At 41.9% G+C, this 12,090-nt stretch overlaps 1 protein-coding gene across 1 annotated transcript in view; it reads left to right on the top strand.

Annotated features, from left to right (window-relative positions):
- Positions 1 to 9,598, top strand: part of Ska1 (spindle and kinetochore associated complex subunit 1) — a 35,109-nt gene extending 25,511 nt beyond the window's left edge. Inside the window, 5 exon segments of the mRNA XM_028864743.2 lie at positions 3,299 to 3,423; positions 5,010 to 5,107; positions 7,611 to 7,748; positions 8,637 to 8,806; positions 9,313 to 9,598. Coding sequence (XP_028720576.1) covers positions 3,299 to 3,423; positions 5,010 to 5,107; positions 7,611 to 7,748; positions 8,637 to 8,806; positions 9,313 to 9,461 — 680 coding nt within the window. The 3' untranslated portion in view covers positions 9,462 to 9,598.
- The last annotated feature ends 2,492 nt before the right edge of the window (positions 9,599 to 12,090 follow it).

Here is a 12,090-nt window from a genome sequence, read left to right as displayed (position 1 = left end):
CTTGATTATTGTTCTGCCATGAATTTCTCTTAGTAAGGTCATTTTAGATTTTCAATGGTGATTTCTCAAAACACTCTGGTGTCACTGGTTTAAATAATGCAGAGGCGATGTTAAGTAATGGGTGAATATTTAACCTTATTTACTTACATTATTCTTAGCCAGAGAGCCAATAATAAGATTTGAAGGGGATGTAACATCCATGGTTCTAGAGCTAAAGGATTTACTACTCCGAAAGAGAAAAAGCAAACAAACAAAACCAAAAACAGCCAACCAAATAAACAAATAAAACTTCAAATGAAAAAAGATCTACTAAGGGTGAAGTATCCCATAACCAGTTTTCATCTTGTGGAGGAAGCTTATCCCTATGTATCAGGGTGAAATAGCTCATTGAAAATGAAGTTGTTAAGGCATGAAGGTCAAAGAAACAGAGAAGCTTTATCAAGTCTAAGATATTTTAAAAAGCGAGTTTCCTGACTTTGTCCCAGAGAGTTCAAAGCTTTCTTAAGAGACAGAATTCTGTCTTCTGGAAAGATTGTGTTGATTTTGCTATAGTTTGTGAGGTGGATTGGCAGTTTAAAGTTTTAATTTTCTTTGAAATATGAAATTCTGTTAAATATCCCTCCTCGAAATTTGGTATTTTCAGTCCTTATTTGAGAACTCCTGATAAAGGAACCGGTTTATTTTGTGGTTCATGGTTCACATGCTATAGCAAGTTAACAAAAATGTCTGTGAACTCAACATAGCAAGTCCTCTCATTTTATACTCAAGGAGACCAAGATCAAAGAGGCTTGCCCGAGTCATCCAGCTCTTGAGCACTCAGATGGGATGATGGTACTCAGTTTAAACTTCTCCTGCATTATCTTTCCACCCATATACCATTTTTATTGAAAAAAAAAAATCTGGTCACACATAGCAGCACACACTTTTGATCCTAACAGTCGGGAGGCAGAGGCAGGTGCAAGTGAATCTCTGTGAGTTTGAGCCAGCATGGTCCACTTAATGAGCTCCAGGACAGGACTACATAGTGAAACACTGTTTTAAACAAAACAAAAATGCAAGAAAGAAATTGGATTTTAATGATTAGCTTTCTTTAGGATCTCTTTATAAAGAGTTCTAGATTATAGTTGGATAAACATAATTTGGGGGCATCTATAAAGTTGGATTCAAACAACCCCACCAAAGTCTGGCTGGAGTAGTGAGATCTACTAGACAGATGTCATTCTGTAGTTGAGAATAATACTTTGTTTCCACAACCTGTTGAATAAAGTCTGGTGATTTCTCCCACCAGATACCAAACATCAAGTATGAACTTGCTAAGGTGATTGTATTATTATAGATCAGTAAAGAAGATTCTAAAGTCTAGATGACTAATTTTTTTTTTTTTTTTTTTGAGATACCAGTGTTCAGAAAAGATATTGTATCCAGCTGGTTAACTCACCTTCCTGAAATTATTCTTAGTACAAACATCAGTACCCTTTTAACATTAACTTATCAGAGCCAGGTGGCTAAACCCAGCACTTGGAAGGCAGAGGCAGGCAGATCTCTGAGTTCAAGGCCAGCCCAGTCTATGTAGTGAATTCCAGAGCAGCCAGGGCTATGTGATGAGGCCCTGTCTCAAAAACACAAAAACAGAGCCCTGGAATTAACTTAGCAGTTCATTTAGTCGTAATGAATTGTCAGGTAGCGTCAGCGTTGCACAGCTGGAGTACCACATGATCCTCACGGAGATGTCGTTGGTGGCATTGAACACGGGGTTTGCTAATTCCCAGAGCACCTTAAGTCATCCTTGTCCTCCCATGTAGGAACCTTTGCAGCAACCCCCGTAACAGGTACTGCTATCTGACTTCAGGCCAAGAGCTTCTAGCTATTTCCTTTGTCTCTACACAGTCCATAAATATGGTCAAAATGTTCTTCACTTATTTGTATTTCATTGTTTGGTTGTTTGAAGCATATATAAAAATTCTTTTTTTTTGAGATAGGGTCTCTCTGTAGTCCTGGAACTCTGTAGGCCAGGCTGGGCTCGAAATTCACAGAGATCCTCCTGCCTCTGCCTCCTGAGTGCTGGGATTAAAGGAGTGTGCACCCCACCCGACTGGCCTTAAAACTTTTAAAGTTACTCTTAAAACACCATTTTGTTTTATTTCCTTGGTGTGTGTGTTTGCAGGAGTGGCTTTTCTGCTTCCACTGTGATCAAAACCAGGTTGTTAGTTAGGCTCGGCAGGAACGTCCTTGACCCGCTGAGGCGTCTTGCTTGTTCTCAATCACTTCTGTTTGTAGGGAAGAAGGAACTCCAGGTTATCCGGTCCCTCTCCACTCTGAGTCTAGAGAGGTGCTAGGTGGTACAAGAACTATATACACCCTGTCTTGTCTTTGTTTCTTCCAGGTACCCAGTCTGTATTTGTGTTGTTGGTTCTGTCGCTAGTTAAGTTTTTGAGTAATGGGGATGGTGTAAATATGAATTCCAAGCTTACATTACAAACTCCCAAAGAGACCTCCCCTGTCTTCAGCCCCACCCCTGTATACAAATGCACTTGAAGAGCAGTCTAAACATGACTTTATCTCCCTAGCACTTGAAGTTTTTCAGGTTACACTTTAACAATGTGTCCTCTGAAGTATGGTAACAGCCTCACTTGAGATTTTTCATTTCTAGCATCCTGTGGTTTGAGGGCTCTAAGTCATTGGCTCTTTGCCACAGTGAAAGTCAAGGGTAGGCGGTCATTGAGACCGAAAACCTCCTCTCTGGCATTTTTTCACATGAAATTGGATTGTTCTCACTTCTGCTCATACACTCCACTTGGTGTCTGTGTGTCCCACCTCATGTCAGCCCAGGAAGAATGACCTCTTCCTCATGGATGCTTATATACAGGTGTCTATCATTTCCAGATGTTTTGTTACATTGAGAAGATTTGCCAGAAATCAAAGCAGCAGGAAGCACTTTGTATTTGTCTGTCTCCTCCTTCTCTTCCTTACTACTTTGAAATGAAAGTTAGGCCAGGCCTGGTGGCATACACCTATAGCCCTGCACTGGAGAAGCTGAGGGGGCAGGATTTAAGTTTGAGGTCAGCCTGGGCTACTGCATAGCAAGACCCTGTCATACATTAATAACAAACAGGACAGATGAAGTTTAAAGTTAACTATGGAGACAGGTCTCAGAGCGAAGAACTCTCAGAGCGAAGAACTCGTCCTTTCCCACCCCAGTGGTTTTCTACGGCATAGCTGTTGGTCCAAGTTTACATGGGACTTGTATGTTTTAGTTTGATGCATACTTTGTTTTCCATTTTCTCTTTCTTTATAACAGGCCAAGCACCTGCCTTGAAGACCACCTTAAGTAAAATAGGAGATGAGATCATTACAGTAAATGAACTCCTAAATAAGTTTGAATTGGAAATTCTGTATCAAGAACAAACCAACAAATCACTTAAGGTAGTGCTTCCCTAACTTTTAAACAGAAGGCAGTAAACACAGACTCCCTAATCACCAGGTCATTTCTAAGGATCCTTTATGTTTGTGATGTTCTTGGCTTTGTAAATTAGTCTATAATATTTTTGTTCTCAGTAGAAAGGAGGTCAGAATGCCAGCTGTTTCTTTATGCTACTGGTTTCTAAGGAATTTTTGTAGGCAGGTTTAATATAAACAAATGGTGTCCTGGGGGAATGCTGAGTGAGAACACCTGCCTTGAGTGGATGAAGGGCCTGCCCTTGGTCGCCCCTGGTCCGCTCTGCCACGCTGGGAAAGCCATTTCACCTCTCCAGGGCTCAGGATCCTCATTTAAAGAATAATGGACAGCTGTTTCTCAGCTGCTTTCTGTTTCTTCATTTCTATAAAACATCAGGACGACTCATTAGAGAAAAGCTTGAACTTCACTCACGTGCGCTTTTTGTTCTAAATAAAACTTCTGATTAACGTCAGCTAATAAGAGTGTCGTGTACTCTCCTAATGAGGAAAACATAACTGTGCCATGTTCAGTGAGGTTGAAAAGGTAGCCTCACCTCCAAGCTCCCCATCAGCCTGCACTCTTCATGGTCTGAGAAGACTTTTCAGCTCTAGACATGGGCATACTTAGGCTTAATCTAATCCCTAGTCAAAAGTTAAACATGGTCGTGAGCATAATTGAGTTCTTGAAAAGAAAGATGTCATAGATTCAAAATGGAAAACAGTATTGGTCTATCAGTTTCCACCTGTCCAGGAACATGCAGACTTACATGAGAGCCCAGACTGTTCATCCGAGACATGAAGTCTATTCACATTATGATTGACAGCAGGTGTCAAGACTCCAAAAGTATAGATAGACACACACTGTACACACACACTCCCCCACCCCCCACGCTATATATATATATATAAATAATACACTATACATATATATAATATATATATGCGCACGCACACACATATACACACACTCACATATTGTATGAACACCACACACATACACGCCGAAACACTCAACCAAACAAAACCCCTAAACTTAAAACCAGAAACATATGACTGCCTCCCTGGATTGACCTTGATGGCTCTGGTGCTCTTTCATAGGCCGCACTGGGAACACTGCTAACTCAATAAGAGCAATTTGCTAGATTGAAAAACTCATCAATATTTCATCTGTTTCTTAGTTGCTTCCCAAGGTTAAAGTGTCTGGGAAAGACTTAAACTTCAACCGAATCTCATGATTATAAAGTGATTGATTATCGTGCTTATTCTCTGAAAAAGAAAAAGAAAATCCAATAGAGGAAAGTATCATCTAGAAACAGCTCTAGAAGTCCTGCCCCCCACTTTTTGTGCGTGTTGATGATCAAACCCAGGGCCTTGGACTTGGTAGGCAAGTGTTCCACCACGGAGCTACACCCCAGCCTTAGGTTCTCCGTATTATTTTGTTGTTCATTTGAGCTCGCCTTTGGTGCTTTCCCTGTACATTCTGTGTTCTCGGCACTTACAGTCTATCCTGACTGTGTACACACATCCCCCGTGCAGAGGAGGAAGTCCTGCTCACAAGCATTTTTGACACTTAGGAGCTCTGTGCATCTCTGGAAGACGATTTTAAAGATGTGGAGCATCTCAAAGAACACATTCCTTCCTATTTGCCTCAAGTGACAGCGACCCAGAGCTTGTAAGTATATTTCTGAGTCTTGCTTCTGGAGTTATTTGTGGAAACAAATACCTCAGTCATTTTCCGTCCTATGCTTGTATTTTTTTTGTCAGTGTTCATTCAGTTTCTTGTCTCTTGCAATAGAACCATACTTCGCCTGTCTCCTCCAGTTTCCTCATTCTGCACCTCTGAGGAAAATGGCCCCTTCCTCAGGCAAGGCTCCCCTGTACACTCTTTCTCCTGTTCTTAGACTTTCAAGCTTTGGCCAGAACATTCTTTGCTGTGAGAATAGGGTGTTTAGTAGCATCATTGTCTCCTTCCACTATATATCAGTCTCATGCCTCCTGGCCAGATTGACAGTGAAGTTCTCTGGACATCAGCAAGATTTTAACTCTGTGTGGTGTCTCCATCGACCCTTGGGAAGCCAGGGAACCCTCTGCCTTTAGGGTAAGCTAAGCTCAGTGAACCCTGAAAAACAATTGGAGAAGCCATCAGCTTTCCACTTGCCATTCTCCCAGAGGCCCTCATGCTGGCCTTCAGCTACCATTGCCCCTACTTTTATGAAAACGATGGGTTGAAGGTTGCAAGGAGTCGAGTTCTTCTTCAGCTCTGTGTCTGTGTTCCTCGCTCGCTCGCCCACTTTGTTTCCAGGTGCTGAGTCCATGCTGTACTGCGTTTCCTTGGCTGCTGCCCTCCATTCCTCAGATGTGGCTGCTTCTGTCCATTCCTCAGATGTGGCTGCTCCTGTCCCGCTCGCTCCATAAACGATAGTTCTTGTGTGCTTACCTGACTCCAGTTGTCAATGCTCTGAAATGTGCAGTTCTTGTTTTGACGTCTAGTTATGGTGTTCTTGGGACCTGCTGGAAATCTGGGAGGAGCTGTTTTCTCTCCAACTTCGCAGGTCCAAGGCTGAACTCAGTGATTCCTTTGTTAGCCATGGATTCACCTCTTGCTTTTTTTGCCTAGGCAAGACCGTCCCTGTCTTCACCATTTCTTGTTCTTTCTTAGCTACCAGCTGCCCAATATGTCTCTCAGGTTTTGTGTTTTTTCTTCTTCCTTGTTCCCATTGCCTGGCTCTGAGTAAGATCTATCATTTTTTTGTCTTTATAATATGAGTTTCTGTGTCGTCGTCCCCCCCCCTCCCCGCCCCCAATCTCTCCAATCCTGACATCAAAATTGTGTTTCTAAGAGATGCTTTCAGTAGGTACAAACATTCCATGGCTGACTTAATTTTTGAAGTGTATCATATGTATAGAAGAGTGATTATTTTTAGTAGTGTATGTAAAAAATCAAAGAATAGTCAGTATCCGTATATGTATGAGCTAAACTTAGAACATATTACCAGTACCGTAAAACACTTCTGATACAGATGATTCCTTCACTGTACAGGTAATGGCTATTCTGGTCTTGAGAATGCTTAGGATTTCCCTACAAGAAGAGAAGACTGCCAGGGAAAGTCACACATGGATATTTGGGGAAAAGCGCCTCATGGTTATTATTCAGGAATATAGAGTGGGCTGGACATTGGATATCTGAGGAATGTGGCCAGCAGAACAGAACTGCTGTAGCCCAGCTTCCATTATCCAGGTCAGGTCAAAGCGGTTTTGAATAGGTTGAAGATATTTTCAGTGGATACAGTGAGCTGGGCATGTAGGAGTGGGTTATCAGTTATCACATTCTTAGCACATGATCAGGAAGACAAAGTTAAGAATCAGGTACGGGGAGAGTCAGCCAGTTTAGTGATGGAGGCCATGTTAGTATTCACGAAAGGATGGCAACATCGCTGTTCATTGTATTGTAATTCCTACCGTAACTCAACTTCACAGCCAAGATAGTATCTCAGATTTTATTGACAGCCCACAGCAACCAGTCATGTTTGCTACACTCTGGGTCTGGCTGCCTGTTGTTGTCTTTCTGGGGAATTCCTTCGCTTGTTTCTGTGTTGGGTCTACAGATTTCTGATCTGGTGTCTTTCTTGGAACATTTCAGCCATTGTGGGTGCAGATGTCTCTTCCATCTTGGCAGTTAACCTCAAAGCCACAACCCGTTTCTAGACTCTGTTTGCCAGAGTGAGTCTGCAATAGATCGCGACTAACAGTAACAACTAACAGAATGCGCTGGGACAGATGGACATGGCTGATGTTTCCAGGTTCAGAACTAGGGAATGAAGAAGAGAGCTATTTGGAGTTGAGTTCAGCTCTACACATGTTGACTTTGAGAAGCAAATAGGAATTACTGGTGAAGGCATGTAGTGTATATTCTGTGCATGACATGTTTGGGGTATATAAATGAAAATAGTCATACTCTAAAGATTTAGTAACTTAAATTTTCAAAATTTCTCTCACAATTTAGATCTTCATAACCAAGGGGTAGGGCTAGAAAGAAAAAGTTGACTATAAAATAATTAAACTAGGATATGTCACTCATTTATAGTCCCCCCTCCCCTAGCTTGAAAAAAAAATACCTGGTATGCTGCTTAATTCTAACAATTACCTGTATATATATATTCATCTCTACTCTGTAGGGTTAACCAGTCAGATCCGGATCCTAAAGAACCAGTTGAAGCTGAGGAACCTGTACTGGCAAAGAAGCCTCCCAAAGAACAGAAAGTTATTAAGGAAATGCACTTTATAACTACTGATGAATTCAATGGTGTTCCTGCGTAAGTACTGAGCATAAATTCTAATGATCAACACTACTAACCAACATACATAATTGTTTAAGTCATGACACTTGATTGCATGAATTGTAACATGCGATGTTGAAGTAAAAAGGCCAGAAAGTGTTTGTGACAGAGTCTCACTATGTAGCCCTGGCTGATCTGGAACTCGTATATAGACCAGGCTGGCCTTGAACTCATAGAGATCCACCCATCTCTCCTCATAAGCACTGAGATTGTACTGTGTCACTTTGTGGTTTGGTGCCTGCCACTTTTCTTGCAGAAAGTCCAGCATTTTAGATACATTCACTATGTGCAGGAATTCTATCACCAAGGGAAGGGAGAGATGTAATTACATTATAATCTCAAAGGAAAAGTTTGTGTGATTATTTTAAAGAATACACACATTGGAACACTCAGCCCTCAACAGGTTGTCTCAATCAAATCCCTCTCCTCAGGGCTCAGGGAGCCCTACAGAAGAGGAGGTAGAAAGAGTGTGAGAGTCAGAGGGGATGGAGGACACCAAGGAATCGAGGCCCTGTAAATCAACATGATCAAAGCACATTTGAACTCACAGACTGAGGCAGCATGCACAGGGCCTGCATGGGCTTGCACCAGGTCCTCTGTGTATATATTATCCAGTTTAGTGTTTTTATGGGATTCCTGAGTGTGTGAACGAGTAGGTCTTTGATTCTTGTGCCTTCTCTTGGGCTCTTTTCCTTCTGTTTATCTAATTCCAATGTGCTAAGTTTTTGTTTTTACCTTATTTTATTTTATTATTTAAAAAGTAGAAGTAAATATTTAAATATATAATAAAATATAAAAAGATTATAAAATATAAAAAATAAAATGTAAAAAAGAATAACTCTATACTTTTTTTTTAAAAAACAGGTACATGAAATCCCGCTTAACATATTGTCAAATTAATGATGTTATTAAAGAAATTAATAAGGCAGTAGTTAGTAAATACAAGATTATGCATCATCCAAAAGCATCTATGAATTCTGCGAAGAGAAATCTCTACCAAAGGTTTATTAATGAAGAAACAAAGGATACAAAAGGTAACGTGATGTAATCTATATGGACCTGTCAGCTGTTCGGAGGCTAGCAAACCACGCACCCTAGGAAATGATGCATGTGGAGAGCTAATTATCTGCAGTTGTGCTAACACTTCACTGTGTGCTCGGCCACTCTTGTCCTCAAAGCACCCTTGTCCCATTTTGCAGACTGGATAAAGAGCTCTCAGCTCATCCAAGGTCTTCTAGTTAGGAGCTGCTGTGGGTCCCTCTCTGTTTACCATTTCCACAGAATGTCTCTGGAGAAGTGAGCTGTCAAGGCGGCATACCAACACTGCTCATGACAGCAGAGCTACCCTGAGGAAGTGCAGCAGTGATGTCGTGTAGCCTCGGTCAATGGAACATTACTTTAGCAGGAATACCACATCCCACTGTGTTTCGTATTTGGATAGGGACAGTAAGAAGGACTCAGCCATTCACAAGGTGATGCCATAAAAACTTCTGTGAGAATTGGGCTCATGAAAGTTAGAACCTGGTGTTTCTCTTTTCAGGTCGTTACTTCATCGTGGAAGCTGACATAAAGGAATTCACGGCTTTGAAAGCTGACAAGAGGTTGTATGTGATCTTGAACATCCTGCGGCATTGCCAGAGACTGTCAGAGGTTCGAGGGGGAGGACTCACCCGATATGTCCTAACCTGAGGCTTTTGCAGGCTTGGGACTGACTGGCAGGACATAGGGTGTAGAGGATAGTCTTGAAATTTCATATGTAACATTTTTAGCTTCTGCATTTCCTGGTCTTGTTCCCTACAGAAATAAAACTTTGTTTGGATAAAGCATGTGTATCTTCAAAATATACTGCCTTTAGGAACATCCCGTGGATGAAGCCGGAGCTCAGAGTAAGCACATAAGCCAGAGTCAGAACAACAAATGATCTCATATGTGGAACCTAGATTGAAATGAGATATGTGTATAAGTGCAGATCATGAGACTGGAAAGGGAAGGGAGAAACAGAAGATAATGAGATGTTGTGATAGGCAAGCAGAAAGGAGGGCTGTCTGGAAACCAGCCCAGGGTGGACATTAGCGAGCACAGGGAAGGACAGGGCATAATGACGCACGATGTATGAGAATGTAGTAATGGGACTCATTCCTTTATATGCTAACTTAAAAATTAATTTTAAAAAATCACTGCCTCGTAGTCAACACTGCCATGTCCAGCCTCTGTATGAGGTGTGCAGTGAAAAGCACATTAGTTTGGTTAGTAAACAGTTCTGCAGATACCATGAGCATAGATTTGATGTTGGGAAAGATGAGGGTACCCAAGCCCTCTGAGTTCCCATGTACCCTGAGGGAACAGCTTGCCTAAAATGCATTTAGTATAAGCCAGCCTGTCTGCTTCAACCTGTAATGAAGTATGTTGAGATGCTGTAATATTGTCGTATAATAAATAAGTATTATATCTTCACTTCCAGTTCTTTGTTCAGAGTTTCTAAAACCCTTGTAGTGTCCTAAGTGATAGGATGCATCTGTGTTGACCCCAGCTCCTGACTGTAGTTCTCAAGTGCCTTTGAATTCCCTCTGATCAGAGCATCTCTTGTTCTGATTACAGAGAGCTGATTCTTGGATGGTTTCTAGGTGGGACCTGGTTACCGAAAACACAAAGCTGGGACTAGAAAGTTGCAATTTTGAGCTGATCTCCACTCCTGGGGCAGGGGAGGGGAATTGGGGTTAGAGATTAACTATTGATCATGACAATGGACTGTGTCTGTGCTGCATCCTTTGCCTGTAAAGTTTGGAGAGCTTCCTCGTTGGAAAACACATTGATGTGCCAGGAAGTGATGCACCCCAACTCTATGTGGACCAAAGTTCCGGTGTCTGAGACCTTTGAGGCCACCTCTTCATTCAGCTGCTAGTTTTCTTAAAGTCAAATCCAGTGCTTTCCTGCATTTCTTAAGTTGTCCTAGAGAACTACCAAACCCCTAACAGTGGGGATTATTAGAGTTCTCTAGAAGAACAGATTCAGTGTGATGAAAATACATATATATGAATTTATTAAGTTAGTTTTAGAATAGCAAGAACGGCTAAACCACACAGAAGCTGTGAACCCAGTAGTTACTTAGTTCTTGAGACTAGATGCCTCAATAATCCAAATGGAGGGCAGCAAAGGGTAGTTACTTAGTCCACAAGGTCGAGGGCCTCAGTAGTTCGATCTTGCTGAGAACCACTGGTCCCTGGTCCATGATGATAGCTTGGAAATGCTGGCAAAGAATCAGCAGCAGCAACAGGACAAATAGGCTTGGTAGCAAGAGGAAGGCCAGCCGAGCAGGAGGCAAGATGGTCTTCCTGCTGACATCCCCTTTGTATCTGGGCTGCCAGCAGAAGGTGCAGTGTACAGTCAGGGTGGGCCTTCCCACATCAGTCAGGGCGATGGGACAGTTCTAAAGGGGAGTCTAATCTGTGACAAGTTGCTATTAAAGGTAACCATGATAGGTCATAGGAATTTTGATTTGTAGCCAAATAGGATGCAAGGGTGCGTAGTCTGGGGACCCAGTAGTTGTGATGCCATCTGAAGCCGGGGGTAGTCTTGTGGGACTTAGACCTTAACCAGGGGCCTACACTAACTCTAGGTAGTGTTAGCATTGAATTGTGGGGTGCCTAGCTGCTATCCATATTCTTGGAGAGTTGATACCTGTGGGAGGAAAAGCCCTGCACATTTGGGATCAATATGTGGATGGATAATAGAAGGAAACAGCTTTTCCTAGTGAGGTGGAAATGATAATGTGTGAACAAGTTGAAAAGGGTCAGGAGAAAATGGTAATTGGATTCTAAGAACTTGTCGTGTTCCTCTTCTGCACCTGGGGAGGCTGTCTGGTCTATTAATAGCTGTGCCATCTGCTTGCCAGGCTCATCCCTGCAGTAGAGAAAAAATGTGTACCATTACTGTGATGGCCACAGAGTGAATTATAGGCCCTGCATATTCATTATTAGCCATCTTTATTCAAATGCAGGCATGTTTTTAATTTTCGTTTTTGTGGTTCTAGAGGTCAAGCCCAGGGCCTTACACATGAGAAGTAAGCTCTCTGCCAGCTGCAAGAAACCCTTGAGCCATTTGTTTATTTTTTATATTTATTTGACCAAGTATGTTCATGCAGTTGATAAAGTATATAGAGAATAATGAAGGCCTTGATTTTAGAACCACTAATCTTGACTGTTGTGGGATATTTTGATCGTACTCTGGTACTCCTGAGACTGCCACTAAAGCTGAACCTTGAATCGGGGCAGAGTCAGTGACTAGCTGACCGGAATTGCCCATAGAGAAGCCAACAATT

Source organism: Peromyscus leucopus, chromosome 19, assembly GCF_004664715.2.
Source record: "Peromyscus leucopus breed LL Stock chromosome 19, UCI_PerLeu_2.1, whole genome shotgun sequence".
Taxonomy (NCBI): domain Eukaryota; kingdom Metazoa; phylum Chordata; class Mammalia; order Rodentia; family Cricetidae; genus Peromyscus; species Peromyscus leucopus.
The sequence above is the reverse complement of the archived record's forward strand: the minus strand, read 5'-3'. Positions and strand labels throughout refer to the sequence as shown.